Source organism: Mastigoproctus giganteus, chromosome 3 (genome assembly GCF_048544385.1).
Source record: "Mastigoproctus giganteus isolate SK-2022 chromosome 3, ASM4854438v1, whole genome shotgun sequence".
Taxonomy (NCBI): domain Eukaryota; kingdom Metazoa; phylum Arthropoda; class Arachnida; order Uropygi; family Thelyphonidae; genus Mastigoproctus; species Mastigoproctus giganteus.
Window position 1 is genome coordinate 161,671,919 of NC_143577.1, and position 19,889 is coordinate 161,691,807.

The 19,889-nt window shown below is 36.6% G+C and overlaps 1 protein-coding gene across 1 annotated transcript in view; it reads right to left on the minus strand.

The window, feature by feature from the left end:
- Positions 1-282: 282 nt before the first annotated feature.
- The window catches only part of LOC150088371 (phospholipid-transporting ATPase ABCA3-like), a 335,787-nt gene continuing 316,180 nt past the window's right edge, over positions 283-19,889 (minus strand). The window contains exon 17 of the mRNA XM_090370138.1: positions 283-465. Coding sequence (XP_090226264.1) covers positions 283-465 — 183 coding nt within the window. The remainder of the gene's footprint in view (positions 466-19,889) is intronic.

Genomic DNA, 19,889 nt, shown 5'->3' on the forward strand with positions numbered 1-19,889 from the left:
GGCTTTATGCCTGTACAGGACTGGTGGGACCTAGTGACATGAGTGGGTGCTGAAATCTTTTGAAGTGAGGGTTTACTGTATATTAAATTATAATTTATTAAAAGAAGATTTAAATTATATAGAATCTTAAAATTTTATACGATGAGCATATGTTACAAAAAAACCAGTGAGAGCCATGTATGGATGGGAATGGCAAGGGAGAAGGGCATGTCCCTATTTAGTATGCAAAAATGCTTCAAAGCTTTGATTTCTTTAGTTTTTTACTGATCACAATATTTGTTTTTATGTATGAATTTTAGTAGGAAGTATTCTCTGAGCCCGAGCAAATGCTAAGAAAATTTGTTCCAGAGTTGTGTCACTGATTAAGTAATCTTCTAGATGTAATGTTTCTTTGGCTCTTTCCATCATTGTGAAAAGATGGCTCCAAGTCATCGAGGTATTAGTTATATGATAATATACCACTCCCTAAAGAAAAAAAAAAAAATCATCAGAATATAGAATTATATTTAACAAGAATTCAGATTCTTAATAAATAGAAAAAGTTTTTAATTAAAGTAACTCACCTCTAAGACTGCTTGGTTACATTTTCATATGAGGAAGAATTAAAAGAAGGGAGACAAAAAGAACTGGAAATTTACTAAGACATTAACTATTTTGAAATGCATTTTTGAGTAGGATTCGCAATTTAAAGACATAGAATGAAACAGGCATTAAAAACAAAACAAGGTTTGTACATAATTCTAAATAGAAAGGAAAGAAGTGAACCAAACATTTTTAAAACAGCATTTTATCCTCAGTTGCCATAAATAAAAAACTGCATGACAGATTAGTAATTATACTATGAAGGAAGCACATGCACAGCAGAGATTACTCCTAACTGGTCAGGAGTAAATTGTTAAGATTCAGAATGTTGGAAATTTCTGTAGGGAGTTCTCACATTCAGTGCATGACTGTCTCTTAATTTGAATTTTGATATAGCTAAGACAACCATGATGTGTATAAAAAGAATATATATACTTTGAGGGGGGGCACACCTATGACTGTCTATTAATTTGAATTTTTTTATATGTAAGGCTCCTATGATGTATATCAAAAGTGCACACGCACGCACGCACACTTTGGAGGGAGGGACACCTATAAGGTGAGGTATGGTGCAACCACTAAAAAAACAAAACTAACTGCAAGAATGGTTATGTTGAACTTCAAAAGCTTCCATGCAATTACTCAGTGAAACTAAAATTTCACTTCAAAATCTGCTCTAGTATAATTATGTCTGTATTTTATTTCAGAAAGTAGAGAAAATTTCAGTCATTTATCTCATATCAACAATTTTTGTGTGAAGATTCTTTTCATGCTGCACCTGTCAGGTAAAGCATGACCAGTAACAAAGATTAACCAAACAGATGCCTGACTTGCTAATTGATATGAAGTTTCTGTCAACTCCACTAAGTCTTACACGTTGAATTATATATTTTTTTCGAAAAGTTTCACTGTATCAGGTTTATGAATGGCAGTATAGTTAAAATGCTATTTACACCTATGTTGTTGTTTGTTTGACTTACTGGTGTAAGGGCTACTAAAGCTATAAATAATGCACCTATTACCGCCTTAGTAGGCACAGGTTTTCTATAATAAATGGGTGGATTCAGATCAGATGATATTTGTTTATCATTTTGAGGAAAGTAAAAAGATCATTAATATCTCATCAGTTTCCGAGGATCTGCTGTTAAGTAAGTTGATTAAAGGAACATATTACAGGAAAGCTATTTTTTTTGTTCTCTTAAGCATCAATCTCAAGCATTCAATGATCAGGTGTTTTACTGTTAGTTGAGTTTGATAGTTGCTGCATAGTGAAGGATCATCCCATGTGAGTAGGTAACTATGAGTTAGGTGGGTATGCCCAATCCACAATCTAGCAAGTACGACTTGCTAGATTGTGGATTGGGTACTTCTTTCCTTTTTTATTTTTAGGCTTGAATGTCACTGCTTGTGATCATTTTTAATCTGGAAAAGTTTATTGCTTTTGTTCTTCTGCCAACTGGACAGCCATTTTTTTCCCCTACTAGTACATTGTTGTTGTTGTTGTTGTTTTTGGTTTTTGGAGCATTAGCAACTAAGGCCATATTGCTCTGGGAATATGCGGTGGTCATTCCCTTGACCTTTCTGCATCCTCCGTATTTGGTGGTGATGGGCTCGAACCCTGGTCTAATCAAGAAGCGTGTGCTACGCACTGCTGCTCCTTCCCACCTGGCTATGGAGGCGCCTTAGTACATTGTATGATGTTTGTAATCAGTGTAAGGTATCTGGAAGTCTGATGTTATGTGACTGGCATTCTTGCCTGCAAAATCTGCTTGTTTGTTTGCAAGAAGCTGCACTAACTTTATTCCAATTTGTTGTAGTAGGGGAAGATTTGAAGGAAGTTTACTGAAGAGCAGATACAGCACTTAAGGAATAAGTATAGATGATGGTTTGAGGGTATAAAGGCTGTTTTTCATTCTCTGAAGCCATTAGGATAGCATACCATTCTGAGGTGTAAGTGCTGTATTCCAAAGGGAGCGGCTAAGATATTGTAATATTTGGTAGAACTACAGATGCACCAACTTTACTGTCTGTCATGGAACTGTCAGTGTAAATTTGAGTGAAACTAGAGAATTGAAAAGGGCGAGCTGTATGGATTGCTTAATACTAAAATTTGGAAGTGCATTCTCCCTATTGTTGGAAATGTTTATCAATTAATATTTTCAATTAATAGCAGTAATTATCAACATGTGCCAATGGTATATGCCATGGTGGTGTAGCCATGTTAACATCTGGAATTATGTTATTCATATTTAGTTCCCAAAAATGTATTTAAGCTTTGTAACCTATTGCCAACTCTGCCACTGCCGGTCCCAAGCCCGGATGAGAAAGGAGGAGGGGGAGGAGCATACCTCATGTAAAAAAAAAAAACCCCGGGCTCGTCTGGCTCCAGCCGACAGTACCTGGGATGGGCCCCTGCCTGGGTTACAGGTGAAGATGGAGGATCTAACTTCAGCAACAGTGGAAGTCTGTCACTCTTCCAAGATACTGGTCCCTCCGAAATTGTGTACTATGCAACAGAGGAATGGCAAGGCAGTTGCATTATCTGCCTTAAACCCTATGGATCTCAGTCATTGTAAGATAAACAGTAATGCTGCCACATCCGGGGTAACTGACGCAGTTGTTCTTATACCATGGAGAACAGCTGTGAAGAAAGCTATATGGTCAGCCAAAACTCAAATGTATCTCTCAATGCTAATTGTAAGATCACTTTACAAGCCCGGGAAAATAAAATTGGTAGAAGAATTGAAAAAGATCAATTGGGGTATTGTAGGAATGTCAGAGACACATTGGACAGAAGAAGGAACACTGGATATGACAGAAGGAAGAATATTTTACTCAGGGAGAAAAGACAACATACATAGAGAAGGAGTCGCTTTCATAGTAAAGAAATATCTATTAAATTCAATAACAGAAATTCACCCACACAGCTCAAGAATGATAAGTTTAAGAATAAAATGTAAAGAAAAAAGGAATCTTCATAAAAATAATCCAGGTATACACCCCAGACTCCTCACATGATGATACAGAGACAGCTGCCTTCTATTCAGACCTACAAGAAACCATAGATAGCACAAACAAAAAAGATATTTTAATAATAATGGGAGACTTTAACACAAAAGTTGGAGGCTTTTCGACAGACTTCAGTGACATATTAGGAAAGTTCGAGATAGGAAATAGAAATGAGCGAGGAGAAGAACTCTTGAACTTCTGCAAAGAACAAACTATTCATCACCAACACACTGTTCTACCACAGATCTCAACATAAGTATACATGGACATCACCAGATGGAAATACAAAAAACTGTATCAACTACATTTTAATAAATAACTGGAAATCATCTATTCAAAATGTTAAAACTCTTAGAAGTACAGATTTTGACACTGACCATGAACTGCTAACAGTAACAATTAAATGGAAATTTAAAAATACGAAGCCAAAGGACAATAGAGCAACATTAAATATTTCACGATTTGAAGAAAACAAAATAAAGGAAAAACATTACAAAAAAAATTAGAAGATATAAACTATTCATTATCTGTGGAAAATATATGGGAGAAAACTAAACAAATGACTAAAGATGCAGCCTAAGAAACCTTGGGAACAAAACCAAAACCAAATAATCCTTGGATTAAAGCAGAAATTTTAGATGTATGGATGGAAAAAAGACAAATGAAAAACCTCCTAAACAAAGAAAATAGTCGAGGAAAAATATAAAACCCTAAAAAACAAAATAGACAACCTATATAAAGCTGCTAAAAGGAAATGGTTGGAAGACAAAGCGAAGCAGTGCGAAGAGGTAAATAAACATCACGACTCTAAAACGACTTACTGGGTTATAAAGGAACTCTCTAAAACATTCGTCCCGAAAACACTGACGATAAAAAATAAAAACAATATAAAAACAGGAAACATGCAAAAAATTAAAAAAATATGGAAAGAATATTACTAAACCCTGTTCAAAGGGGAAGGAAAAAAACGCTCTTGCCTTAGATAATAGAAGAGATAAAGCGCCCTCGATAACAAAAGAGGTTCAGAAAGCAATTAGCTAAATGAAGAATGACAAGGCACCCGGAAATGATGGTATCCAAGCAGAACTATGGAAATTCTGAGGTGATGCAATGTTAAAACACCTTGCACAATCGTTTAATCTAATTTTATTTACAGGTAATATACCTGAAGACTGGAAAAGTGGAATAATAGTACCTATACACAAAAAAGGAGATAAAGAAAATTGTCAGAATTATAGACCCATTACCCTTTTAAACCATATATATAAAATATTTATAAGGATCTCACAAAATTGGATATTTAAAACATATGAAGAAACAATAGGGGAAGAACAAGCAGGATTCAGAAAAGACAGATCAACAATAAGCCAAATATTCACACTAAACATCATTCCAGAAAAATATTGGAATAAGAAGAAACCTTTATCTGTGCTTCATTGATTTCAAGCAGGAATTTCACTCTGTAAACAGAGAAAATTTAATGAAGCAACTACAAAAAATCCCACTTGATCATGAAATAATCATGTTTGTAAACAATTTCTACATAAATACAAGAGCAATAGTAAAATTCAACAACCTTAAAAGAGAGAAATTTGAAATAGAGAAAGGGGTCATGCAGGGATGTTCTTTATCTCCATATCTATTTAATATTTCTCAATGGTCCTTGAGGTTATCACAGACATTCTCTCAGATATGCCAGACAAGCTGTTCTTGCTACCTGGGAGTCTAAAACGCTAATGGAACTGATATTCGGGCGACACTTAAGTCAAGTGGACCCAATTTCGGCGAAGTCCGGACGGTCTATGACAGCCAAATCCTCTGCTTGTACCTTCACGATGGTGGGACTGGGTATAACCTCCATGCACAAGTACATGGTGGGTGACCACCCAGGTGTGAACCAACGTAAGCAGGGGTCGAGGTGTGGCGCCCACACCACATGGAGGAACGCCGCCCCTCTATGTTACCAGGCAGTACTAGGTGGTAGATGACTCTCATCAACCGGTGAAATACCACCACTTTGCTTATTGGAGGCTTGAAGTGGTGGAACCCATGTTTAGTCTCTAGAGCTAAGTTCCGGCCAACCCTTCCCTATCTCTTCCATCATGCAGTATGATTGATGATTTTTGAGGTTATGATGACTGTCGTGGTGAGATCCAATATTCCTTACATTTCGAGGGTACAGCTCTAAAACGGTGTTCGCAGGCCGGCCGCTAGATAGTACACCGGACCAAACCTATTGGTAACTCTCTAGGAGGCTTCCCGATCAGCTAGTGTATAATCTTGCTACCTCTACTCTGCCAGATAGTGACTGGAGGGAGTCCGAGTAGTGTGTATGCGGGGAGCATTGTCGAGGCCACGTTATGTCAAGGATCTGGGTATATTCTTACCACATGTACGCCATATCCAAAAATTTCATTACTTCATACAGCATGTCCCACCCACTTTTTCTTACTATTGAATACACCATGAATTGTCAAAATAATAGAGCAAGCTTATCTGCGAAAAGATCTAAACCTCCCAAGGACTTCCTAATTTCACAAAAATATGTGGTCTTAATTCCAATCTCAACGATGTCCATTTCCACTTGCAGTCTTCCAAACCCCATGTACTTTTTCTGACTGAATCTCAGTTATCAGTTGATTCAACTACTTCTCATCTCAGATGTCCAAATTATTTGCTGTATGATTCCTTTCGCCTCAAAGGTGGTACTTGTGCATATGTCCGTTCTGATATTCCCTGTCAGAGACTTGGCAATTTGGAATCTCCTCTCTTTGATCTTCTCTGGCTTAAAATCTCTCTACCTCATTGTGTCAAATTCATCTGTTGTCTCTACCGTTCTCCCAACTCCACTAATCACTTGGAGCTCTTTGACTTTCTCTCTTTGCAACTTGACATTCTCCAGTCTAACTTTCCTAACAGTGAGGTAATTTTCCTTGGTGATTTTAACGTTCACAACTCCAGCTGGCTTCCATTTTCTAGTCACACCGACCCAGCAGGTCGAGATGCTGAGGCTTTTGCAATTACTAATGACCTAGCACAGATTGTTCATTTACCTACAAGAATACCGGACAATCCTAATCATACAGCCAATACGCTTGATCTTTTTCTCACAAACAACCCTTCTAAGTACAAGGTCGAAGTGAGAGGTCCTTTACGCACTTCAGATCACAACTTGGTGATTGTCTCTTCTCCAATGGAACCTTTATCTCATGGCTATTCCCAACCTCGTATTGTTTGGCATTAAAAGAATGCACCTGCGAGACTTCTTTTCTTCTTTTCCTTGGTCTGATTACTGTTTCAAAACTTCTGATGTCAACGTTTGCTCAGATCGTGTGAGTGAAATTATTCTTGCAGGAATGGAATCCTTTATCCCACACTCCTCTTTAAAATCTCGTCCTTTATCTAAACCTTGGTTTTCCAATAAATGTGCTAAGGCTGTTCAAGAGAAGAATGTTGCATATCGTAATTGGCTTGTTTCTAATTCTTCAGTTTCATTTTCTGCCTACACCAAAGCTTGCAACAATTGTAAAGCAGTTATTAATCAGTCCAAACTAGAGTTTGAACAGGCTAAGAGTAGAAAACTTGCTTCTTGCCCTAATGGTAGCCGAGCATTCTGGTCTCTTGCCAAAGCTATTGGCCGCAACTTTTGCCCATCTCTGCTCCCACCTCTGTCCAAACCAGATGGTTCTGTTGTCACTTCAGCCAAGGATAAAGCTGACCTGCTAGCATCCCATTTTTCTTCCAGCTCATGTATTAATGATCTTGGTAAAACACCTCCCACCATTCCTAACACGCTCCATTCAATGCCTCCTGTGGTCTTCCGTCAAAAGGATATCAGAAGGATTTTGATGAATCTTGATGCTAAGAAAGCTCCAGGTCCTGATGGTATTTCTCCACTTGTTCTCAAAACTTGTGCTCCTGAACTTACTCCTATTCTTTGCTACCTTTTTTCACTTTCTTATTCCAAAGGTGTTTTTCCTTCTGCTTGGAAATTTGCTCATATCCAGCCAGTTCCTAAAAAGGGTGACAAATCCCTCCCATCCAATTATCGTCCCATTGCAATTACTTCTACTCTTTCTAAAGTAATGGAGAAATCAATTAACTGCCAACTCTTAAACTACCTAGAAACCTTCTGTCTGATCAACGATCGCCAGTATGGATTCCGTCAGTTTCGATCCATTGGTGATATTCTGGCTTATGTTACCCATTTATGGACTAATTCAATGGAAAGGTTCGGTGAAACACAAGTAGTTGCTCTTGACATCTCAAAGGCTTTTGATCGTGTTTGGCATAAAGGTCTTCTAAACAAGCTTCCATCTTATGGTTTGCCAACTGTTTTTAGTAATTGGTTATCCAGTTTTCTCTCTGATCGCTCACTGAGGGTGATGGTAGATGGCTCTCTGTCTTCTAACTTCTCCACTAATGCCGGTGTCCCCCAAGGTTCAGTTCTTTCCCCCACTCTTTTCCTCATGTATATCAATGACCTTCTTCCATTGACTGGAAATCCTATCCATAGGTTTGCCGACGATAGCACGTTGCATTCAACTTTCCATTTTGAGAAACCTTGTCCTGCTCAATCAGCTTCAAGTTCTCGAAAATCTGCTGCCAATTCCTTAAATGCCGATCTTCAGGTAATTCTCCAGTGGGGCAAAGACAACTTAGTTGATTTCAACCCTTCTAATACTCAGTCTTGTCTTATATCTCGCAAAAAGGATTCTTCTGCTCCTATGCTTATCTTTAGTGACACTCCGATTTCTAGGCAAAATGATATATCTCTTTTGGGGATTACCCTGACTTCTAATCTCTCTTGGCACAAGCACATTACAAATATTGCTTCCTCTGCATCTAAAAAACTTGGTTTTCTCTTTCGCTCTCGGCGTTACTTTTCTTCCAAACAGCTGCTCACTCTGTATAAATCGCAAATCCGCCCTGCCATGGAATATTGTTCCCACATCTGGGGTGGTGCCCCCAAAACCTCTCTCAGGCTTCTTGATTCCATTCAGAAGAGGGCAGTTAGGTTAATTAATGATTCATCTCTAACAGAGTCTCTCCACTCGCTTTCTCATAGACGTACTGTTTCTGCTGCATGCCTCTTCTACAGATACTTCCACGGGCACTGTTCTTCTGAATTGGCTTCTATAATTCCCGCTCTCTCTTTAAAAACAGTCCGAACACGTGCCGCCACCAGCCAACATCCATTTACTGTCCAACTTCAAACCCACAGAACCAACTTTTCATCTTCCTCATTTATTCATTCAACTGCCGTTTTCTGGAACAACCTTCCTTCATACGTATTTCCTGAAAATTACAATCTACAGAAGTTCAAGTCCAATGTCAACAAATATCTTCTTTCGTCTTCTCAACCTCCAACCCAAGCACGGTACTAAGTACTATAGGTTCTAATACCTCTCGTGTTTGGGGTTCTCATAAAAAAAAAAAAAAAAAAAAAAATATTTACCTAGAAGAACTAATGAAATCAATTGAAGAAAAAAGAGGTACAATAATAAATGGAAAAAATATGAACCGCATAAAATATGCAGATGATATTGTGATTTTAACAGAAACCAAAAAACAACTTAAAGAAATATTAAGAAACATCGATAAAGCAAGCAACAATTATGGAATTAATATTAATATAAATAAAACCAAAGTAATGCAAATCAGAAAAAAACATAGAAGACATAAACATCCAAAATCAACAAATAGAACAAGTACAAAAATTTGTATACCTGGGCTCTGTAATAACCGGAAACCTAAGTAATATTGACCAAATTAATCACAGACTGAACATTGGATGGACAAACAATAACATATGGAACAGCAATAAAATCTCAAATAGTCTAAAAATTAAACTATATGAAACTGTCATCATACCCACAGCAACTAATGAATCAGAGAATTGGAGAATAAATATGAAAGAAAGGCAAAAAATGTCACTTGAAATGAGATGTCTAAGGAAAATCAATAAAACAAATTGGAGAGAACATAAAACTAATGAACAAGTAAGGAGAGATCTAAATTTTGAACGCAGAATAATAGAACAGATCTACAAAAAACAACTTCAGTGGTTTGGACATGTGAACCGGATGAAACAACACAGGCTGCCTAATGTAGTACTGACAGGAAGAATTGGAGATAAGAGACCACCAGGAAGACCCAAAAGAGAATGGCTCCAATGTCTAAAGGAAAACACAGGCTTTCAGAGTTATCAACAAATGATGCAAGAGATTGAGAACAATGGAGGATGATATCTAAATAGGGACTCAACACATGCAAAACAAAAGAGTAGAATGATGAACCTATTGCCACATGGTTTATTGTGCAAAGGTTTATTTTGATATAAATTATACCATTTTGGTGTGAACAGATATTGCCATATAGGATGATGTGGGAAACTTCTGATTTTAGTTGCATAGTTTAATAGCAGAGAATGCTGATGAAGGAATAGAAGTGGTCCATTTGCTTCAGTATAGAGACTCTGAACTGGCGATGTATGAAAAGCAAATACTGTAGTGCAATTCTGAGAGCATTGTGATGTACAAGGTCAAGCCATTTTAATACACTTTCTCTGGGCTGTGGCATATACAGGAGACCCATAGTCTAGTTTAGATCTAATTAACGACCAGTATAGGACTTTACACCTATACCACAGTGCTGCATTGGGTTATGTTGAATTATTAATTTCATTTTATCAGATTTATGATGAGAAGTACAGTATAGTTAAAATGTGATTTACACCTATACCACAGTTGTATTGCAGACACATTTTAATAAAACAGACAAACTTTTAAAAAAATTATTATAAAAAGTATATAAAATATATAAACATTCACATATTAATTTATGTGAATGTTTATATACTGTTCAATTTATAGCCTACAGTCAGTTCTGCTATAATGCAATACAGGTGTTTCTAAAAATCTCCACATTATGGTATTTCATTTAAAACAACAGGGCTTATGGGAAAATAGGGATGGGGCAGAGCACTAAAAAAAGTTGTCTGGTAAGTAAAACACTAAAAAAAGTTAATAAAATTGCTAACACAGGTTTAAACATCTTAAATTTCTAATAAATAAAAAATATTACAGTAAATATAGCAATTTACCTTGACAAAATATGAAATTTTGTTTGATTGATATTTCTGTTCACTGACATTTTTTTTTTTGGATTATAAAATTTAAAACAGTAAAAAAGATAAGCAATCAATAACGATGAACACAGGATGCACAAATTGCACAAGTGAAATGTTTACGAAGCTTAAGAAACAGGAATGAAGAGAAGAATCTGAAAATTTATTTATGTTTTTTATATGATTGAAGGTTTCATGGAAGGGGAAACACATTTCACTATAATAATGTAAAAACCCACAGAACTCCAGCTATCAGTATTATCGCAAATGCAGCAAGATAGAGTTTACTACCTGTTTATAATTAGATTGCACTAACAGAAAAGCCCAATAAACCGGGAACTGCAAATTGTTTTATGGTAGTGACCTACAGAAATGTGCTCCTCTGCTCACACTATCACGCCTCGCGAAATATCTGTTTGAACAAAAAAATGCGAGCTCGTGAAAACATGAGTTGGCCTACAATATCACTTGTTAACTTGTGAATATAGCAAGTGAGTCTCCGACCAATACAAGTACAGTAAATAGGAAATACAGCTCTCACACATTTGACATTTTTTAAGCTTCATAAACTTGTATATATTGCTGTGCAGGTCGCTACGTTCACTTGGTGTTACTCGCAGACGAAATCGTGCATGAGCCAATGCGAAAATTGCATTATATTCACATTGTTCCCTAATATATCAGTCGCACTGGAGCAAATTTGCATTGTGAAAATGCATGTTATAGCAGAACTGAGTGTATTAGATTCCAGTTACTTTACCTATCAATTTTTAAAAATGGCAAATCTTTTAATTAGAGAAATTCATTCTAAGACTGCTGAGTAATGTTTTCACAAAAGAAAGGATTGAACTAAGAAAGACAAAGGGAACCAAAAATTTACTAAGGCATTACTAAGTTTTGTGTACCTGTTGAAAATAAACATAGTGTAATAAATTAAACTAAAAACACTGTTGAAGAATAGTTCATTGCTAGTTGCTTCACTGCAACCAGCAATGAAGATAAAAGTGCCAACTGCTACATGCATACAAGTGAAAATTAAAAAGAATATAAAATTTTTGGAAATAAATAATTAATACAGTAAAATCTCGTTAATACAAACTCGGTTTATACAAAATACTCGTTTATATGAAGCACATACCATTCCCCTGCAAACGGATAGGCTTTTCTATGTAAATATATTTGTTTATTACAAAATTCGGTTAATACGTATTACAAAGTTCTTTTTCACCCCATGAGAAATAAATATTGTCATTTTGTTTGTTTAATACAAATGTTGGCAGAGCGATCCGATTATTGTCCCCCGGCCACCTGGCTCCCTAATTCCCGAAGGATGGCACCGACTTGTTAGAAATTAGTTTTGTGTAAACAAAAGCAGTTTATGGTAGGTACAACGTCATGTGCAATCAGAAAAACACATCTTTCTGAAGGATGAGTGTTAAATTAACAAAAGAATAAAAAGTTTTTCTGAGTTGTTTACATGCACTCCCTCGCTCTCCATGGGAATAAAGTCAGTTGCAATTGTTACCTCACTTCAAAGAGTCTTTTGCTATCGTATACAGCAATCTATTTTTTATCCATTTTATCTGAGCTGATGTCTTTTTCGGAACTTGTGTCTTTAAATTAATTTAAAATTTGTTTATATTAAATCTTATCTAGCACTGTTATGGCGAAAAAACGTAGACGGACAGAATTAAGCCTGGAAATTAAACTAAAAATTATACAAGAGACTGATAGGATGGAAAAAAGAAGCAAAATGGATATGGCAAAGGAATACAACATCCCTTTACCTACTTTATCTACAATACTGAAAAACCGAAAAAGACTTGAAGAAGTGCATGACACTGGAGCAGCGATGAAAAACTGGAAACAAATTTGTGGTGCAAAACACAAGGAGCTTGAAACAAAACTTTTCAAGTGGTACCAACATCTAATTTGCCAATATCAGGTCCAATTTTTCAAGAAATGGCAAATTATCTAGCTCAGCAACATGGGATTAGCGACTTCAAATGCAGCAGTGGCTAGCTCAAAAGATTTAAACACAGGAATAACTTGGTTTTGTGAAATGTTTGCGGTGAGTCTGGATTAGTCGACAAAGAAAAGGCTACAGATTGCTTGTGTCTGTAGCCTTTTTAATCTTGATGAGACAGGTTTAATTTATAATTTGCTGCCAAACAAAACATTTGCTGTTCGAGGAGAGTCTTGTCATGGTGGAAAATTAAGTAAACAAAGACTCACTGTTCTGTTATGCTGCAATTCAGATGGCAGTACAAAACTATGCCCACTTGTGATTCGTAAGTTTTCCAAGCTAAGATGTTTTAAAGCAGTTAACCAACGTCCCTGTGATTATGAGGCCAATAGAAGTGCTTTGCTTATGGTCAAAATTTTTCTGTCTTGGTTATCAAAATTGGACAGAAGAATGGCTTCAGAAAAAAGGAACATTTTGATGATTCCAGACCGTTGTACAGCACATTCTGCCGAGACACTTAAGTTTACAAATATATGGCTGTTGTTTTTACCCCAACCCCGCCCACCAATATCACCAGTTTAATGAAACCACTGGATCAAGGCATTATTTATAACCTCAAGAGAGCATATAGAGCCTGCTTGATAAGGTACTTGATCAGAAACATAGGAGGGAACAATTTGGAGCCAAATTGGAATGTCTTGGATGCTATTCTGTAATGTCTTGGATGCTATTCTTGTTATTGCTTGGGAAAGTATTACATAAAATGTAATAATCAACTACTTCAGAAAGAGTAGCTTTGGAGAGAACATCATTGAAAAACATGGTCCAGCAGGTGAATATGATAGCAACAGTGAGGAATGGAGGAATTTGAAGGAGTATATGGATTTTGTTGGCAAATTTGAAGAATTTGTGAAGGTGGATGATGAAGTTGCTACCACTGCAACGCCAACACCAGTAGAGCTGCTGGGTACCAAACAAAACAATGATGTTTTTGTTACCAGAGACAGCGAAAGTGAAGAAGCGCGCATACTACTATCTAAAAAAGATGCCCAAAATGCATTGAACATAATAGAGAATGTGTTGGCCTGCAGTAACGTTGATAAAGAAACAACTATTGCATTTGATAATGTCTGTGCTGTAGTTAAAAATGCATATTGAACAAAAACTGTACAAACAACATTGGATTCTTTCTTTAAATTAGATTAATTTATTAAAAAGTTAATGGTTTGCATGTCTCCTTTTATATTAAGATTGTAATTCTTTTTACTGTGATACTAAAATATTGTATATATCAAAATATATACTGTACAATATTTTCGCTTCCATTAATATTGCTTTTCTCTTAGTTTATCTTACAAATAAAATAAATTCTTTAAAAAATATGTTATTCCTATTACTGTATTATTAGACAAGGCTTCTGTTTTTATTTTATTTTATTTTTATTATTTTTGATATTATTATTAGTTATTATTATTCTTAAATATACAGTATGTACAAAAAAAAAAAAAAAAAAAAAAACGGTAAAATTTTGACACTTTTAGGGGACCTCGTTACTACAAACCTCGTTATTAAAAAACTTGAAAATTTAGGTCCCTTGAACTTTGTATTAATGAGATTCCACTGTAATCAGAAATCTAGATTTGACCAGTTAAGCAGAATTTCAGGGTTTCCTGCTTAATGGTTCTTTCAATGGTTCATTTGCCGTTAGCAAGCCATGGCAGAAATGTGAGTATCTGGGAATTACCACAGGACTGAAATCTCTTGAAAAAGCAGCCACTGTGGTTCCCTAAACTTTCTTTATTTTAAAGATTTTTTTCTTTATTGGGGGGGGGGTCTCCATTCACCCATGGGTCTATAAGAGTGGGAATTTTCCAAACTTGTTTCCAGTAGCACTAACTTTAAGCTGGAAACCTTGTCACTTTGCTTCCCTGGGAAGGTGCAGGTTTCTGATTATTTATTTATTTCTGAAATTTTTTAATTCTTCTTTTAATTTTCACCTGTATGCAGGTAATAGTTGGCATCTTATCTTCATTACCAGTTGCAACTATTTTTTCAATGTGGTATAACAGCATTTTTAATCTCATAAAAATCATTAGGACATTACTTCTTTTGAAATGTTTCAGTAGGATTGTCAATTTAAAAATAGGAAAAAAAAAAAAAAAAAAAAACACCCATGCATAAAAACAAAAAGAAGCTCTTGACACATAATTACATACCAAAAGACAAGGGGTGAACTGAACTTTTCAAAAAACACTTCATCCTCATTTGCCATAAACAAAGCATGCACAAAGGATTAGCCCTAATTATGTTATGAGGAAACATACACAGTGGAATGCACAGTAAGTAATCAAATGTTTAAACCAAACTATAAGGTTACTTACTAAGGTACAAATTTCCAAACACCAAAAAATTCTACCAGAGAAAGGGATGTTTCTAACATTCAATGTGCAACTGTCTATCTCCTAATTTAAATTTTAATATAGGTAAGGCTCCCATGATGCATAATTTATGATCATCAGTTAGTATAAATAAAATTTTGGTGTATAAAACTTCGGTTCACAGGCTGTGTCATGCATGTGCTAACAATTACATCCCACTAGTGTTACTATAAAAACTAACAATGATAGTAACTTTTGTTTACTACCATTTAAAACTTAACAGTTCAAACTTAATTTAACTTATATTTCGGGGAAAATAATGGAGTCACTGGTTAAGGAAGCATTGCAGGGTCATCTGTGCAGTAATAATTCAGACAGCATCAGTTTGTTAAAGGGAAGTCTTACCTGACCAATTTGATTGGATACTATGATATGGTCACAAAGGAATTGGATGCAAAAAATACTTTTGATACTGTTGCACATGGAACACTACTGTATAAATTAAAGCAGTATGGCGTTAAGGGCAAGTAGCTATAATGGATAAAAAGGTAGCTGAGTGGGAGAAGACAGAAAGTGGTGATCAATGACAGACAGAAAGTGGTGATATTGCCAAGGGGAATGTCGTTGTGTGTGTGTGTGCAAGATGTAACGAGTATGAAGAAATCAGGCGTCAACTCAGCGTTGTTATGGGCCTATATGAGAACTTGAAGGACAGGGTGGATGCCCTCGAAGGATTTAAATTGAGGGACCCATCAAGCACTCAGCTTCCCACATCAATGCCTGAGCTTGCACTTGAACATCACGCAACACAGCAGCAACCCCCAAGGCAGAATGCACTGGTCCCAAAGGAACTAGTTGTTGTTGTCGGTGACTCCATTGTCAGGGAAACAAGGAATATACTATGCAAAAAGATAGGTGGAACAGGACCGGGCATGTCTGCCAAGTTCAAAGGGCGATGAATCTGTAGAGCAGATAACATCTTTTAAGGGCACAAAAGGTGATATTGTTGTACACACTGGCACTAATGATATTAAGAGTAGGAGACCAGCGGAATTACTTAAGTACAGGTCAATGTTGGAAAAAACCCATGAGTTAGGGTTGAATTTGAAAGTGTCTGCAATTCTGGCCAAACACAATAGGAGGGAGTATATGATGAGAGCCTTTTCGATCAATTTGGTCCTGGAGAGATTTTGCAAAGCTCAAGGGGTAGAATTTTTCTCAGCCTGGTCATTGCTTTTTAACAGGAGAGACTGCTTCTACAAGGATAGCATACACTTAAATAGAAAGGGTGCAAGAATATTTGCTGATGCTATTGAGACAGAGTTAGGCGAGTTGGAAAACTGCTAGCTTGGGGGGGGATACACGGACTAATAGATTAAGAGTAGTCGCTGGCAGAGTTGAAAGTGATTCTTGTACTGCTTCTATTGAAATGCAATTGAGCAGCAGCCTGGAAAGCAAGGCAATGGGGATTTCGAGGACTGCTAGCAGTCATAATGGAACAAGTAAATACATAGGCTGTGTTAGGGTAACTAAGAGTAGAAACAGGTGATGTATACTTGCATCTACACCAATGCTAGGAGTATAGTTAATAAATTTGATGAGCTTGAACTGCTAGTCAAGACATCAAAGGCAGATATATTGTTAGGATATCAGAGCTGTGGTGTCACACAGACATAAGCAGTGCACAATTGGAATTTGGGGAGTACAATGTGTTCAAAAAGGATAGACAGGATAGGAAGGGAAGACTGGTTATGCTGTTAGTTAAGAAACACATAAAATCTAACGAAGATCATCCAGTTGATGTTGGTGAACAATGCAATATTGAGTCTGTTTGGTGTGACATAAGCACTGGGAAATGAAAAATGAGAGCAGGTGTGTGTTATAGGCCTAATGAATCTGATGAGTATAATGAACTGAGAAATTGAGCAGAGAAATAGAGTGGGCCAGTATGTCTGTTTGGGAATTTTTTAGGCGCATGGGTGTCTATGGCCATAGTGTGCCAAGTGGGCCAGTAAATCAGAGTGTCTTGTAATGGGGGATTATAATTTCCCAGAGATTGACTGGAATTTGTGGGTTGGTCACTCACACACTAGCAAGGCCTTTGTGGATTTATTGGATGATTGTTTTCTACAGCAGATGTTTGGGAGGCAACTAGAGGGAGTAATATTCTTGATCTGATTATCAGTAGTGATTCTTCATGCATTAAGAATCTGCAGATAAAGGAACTGCTAGGTGGCAGTGATCAGAGTGTGCTGAAGTGAGATTTACTTAAAGAGGTAACTACCATCAAGGGTAAAGGGAAAGGTTTTTGCCTTCGCAAAGGTGACTACGGTGGCCTGAGACAGTATTTAAGTTTTATACGGTGGGACCAACTGATCATGATGTTACCAACACCAATTCAAAATGGGAGGCATTCAATGAATTTATCTTGGAAGTTACTAGGCTTTACATACCAAAAATATTGTTCAAAGTTTAGGCCTAAATGGATGTCAAATGAACTAATTAGACATGTGGCAGAGAAGAAAAATGAATGGGATACATATAAATTAATGGGTAACATGGAAGCCTATGATAGATATAAGCTAGTCTGTAACCAAGTCACAAAGGAGATTAGGCAGGCAAAGGCCGATTACGAGAAATCTTTGGCAAAGGATGCAAAGAATTCTTTACTTATGTAAACTCTAGAAGGAAGGGGATGAATCAGATTGGTCCACTTGATATCAATGGTTCAACTGTGGATGATCCCGCTCATGTAGCTAACAAAGTAAATGAATATTTTTCATCTTCATTCACACATGAGGAATTATTCGGGGAGTGGAATGCCAGAGGTGAATTAAACTCTAGCAGTAAGCTAGATAATCTTGTAATAACTGAGAGTAAAGTGGAGGAGAAATTGATGAAGATAAATATAAGAAAGGCACCTGGGGTGGATGGAATCTATCCAGTTAAATTAAAGGAGGCAGCAAAGGAAGTAAGCAAACACTTAGCCATAATTATGAGCGCTTCCTTGGACTCAGGGGAGGTACCCATGGACTGCAGATGTGCAAATGCAACCCCAATCCAAAAAGGAGGATCAAAGGGAGACACAGGTAATTACAGACCTGTTAGTTTTACTTCTGTTCCATGGAAATTAATGGAGGTACTGGTTAAAGAAGCATTGCAGGATCATCTAGACAAGACTTCAGTTACAGCTCGGACACAGCATGGGTTTGTTAAGAGCAAGTGTGGCCAATTTGATTGGATACTATGATGTAGCCACAAAGGAGGTGGATGCAAAGAATAATTTTGATATCATATATTTGGATCTTAGAAAGGCTTTTGATATTGTTGCACATGGAAGACTGCTGCACAAATTGGAGCAGTGTGGCATTGGAGGAAAATTTCTGCTATGGATAAAGGGATGGTTGAATGGGAGAAGACAGAGTGGTAATCAATGGACACTGCTCTTCGTGGAGTCCCCCAGGGTTTCAAGTGTTGGGTCCATTGTTGTTTTCTTTATTCATTAATGATATTGATGATGGTAAATCAGGCTTAAAATTCTCGCATTACAGAGAGAGAGATTGAGAGAGAGAGAGAGAGAGAGAGAGAGAGAGAGAGAGAGAGAGAGAGAGAGAGATGATGTTGGTAACATCATCAGTTGGTTCCACTGTATAAATTTAAAAAATCTCTGATCCCACTGTGGTAAACTTTGCGAAAGCAAAAACCCCTTCTCTTTGTCCTTAATGGTAGTTACATCTTTAAAGAAATCTCACATCAGTACAATGTGATCACTGCCATCTGATAAAGGAAAAGAATCTGCAGATAAAGGAACCTAGTGGTTCCTTTATCTGCAGATTCTTAATGCATGAATAATCACTACTGATAAGCAGATTAAGATTATTTCTCCCTCTTGTTGCCTGTCTAATATGTTGCTGTTGAAAACAGTCATCCAATAAATCCATAAAAGTCTTGCTAGTGTGTGAATAACCAACCCACTGGTGGTTGGTTATTCTATTCACACACTAGTTGAAAGTTAAAATCCCCCATTATAAGACATTCTGATTTACTGGGCCACTCTATTTCTCTGCAGCTGTTCATTGTACTCATAAAAGTCATTAGGTCTATAACACACTACTACTTTCATTTTTGCTTTCCCAGTGCTTATGTCAGACGAAACTGACTTTACATTGCACTGGCCACCCATGTCAACTGGATGCACTGCCTTAACTTATGCACTCCTTAACTAGAGCAATAACCCATCCTCCCTCCCTTATCACTTCTGTATACATTGCACTCCCCCATATTCAAATTCTGCACTTATATCTGAGTGACACCAAGTCTCCGATTTCCAATGTCTGCATTTGATGTTTTAGTATTGAAATAGCAGATACTGGAGATTTCTACGTAGCTTGTAGAAGTATAATCAGTATTATCAGAAGAGGATTATAAACTTTAATTTGTAGCACTACATACCTGTTTTAATAATTTAATTTTATCACATAGTGCATAACCTATGACATTAATATTTGTAGAGCTTTTAGTATCGGTGATTAGGCATAGATATATAATATTGGAAATAGGTTGCTTGAGAGTTTGAATCACGCAGGTTGGCGATAGATAATAAAATTTATTATCTATTATAATTACTTGGAATTTACAAACTTAACACTACAGCCTAGTATATATAAATTACACTTAATAGAAGATATGGAATTCATATACAGGTAGTCGTCGACTTACGACCTATGCGCTTTAATACTGATTGACTTACGACTGCTACTGCATCTCGCTGTTGTTGTTGTTATTTGGTTTTTAGGAGCATTAGCAACTAAGGCCATATTGCTCC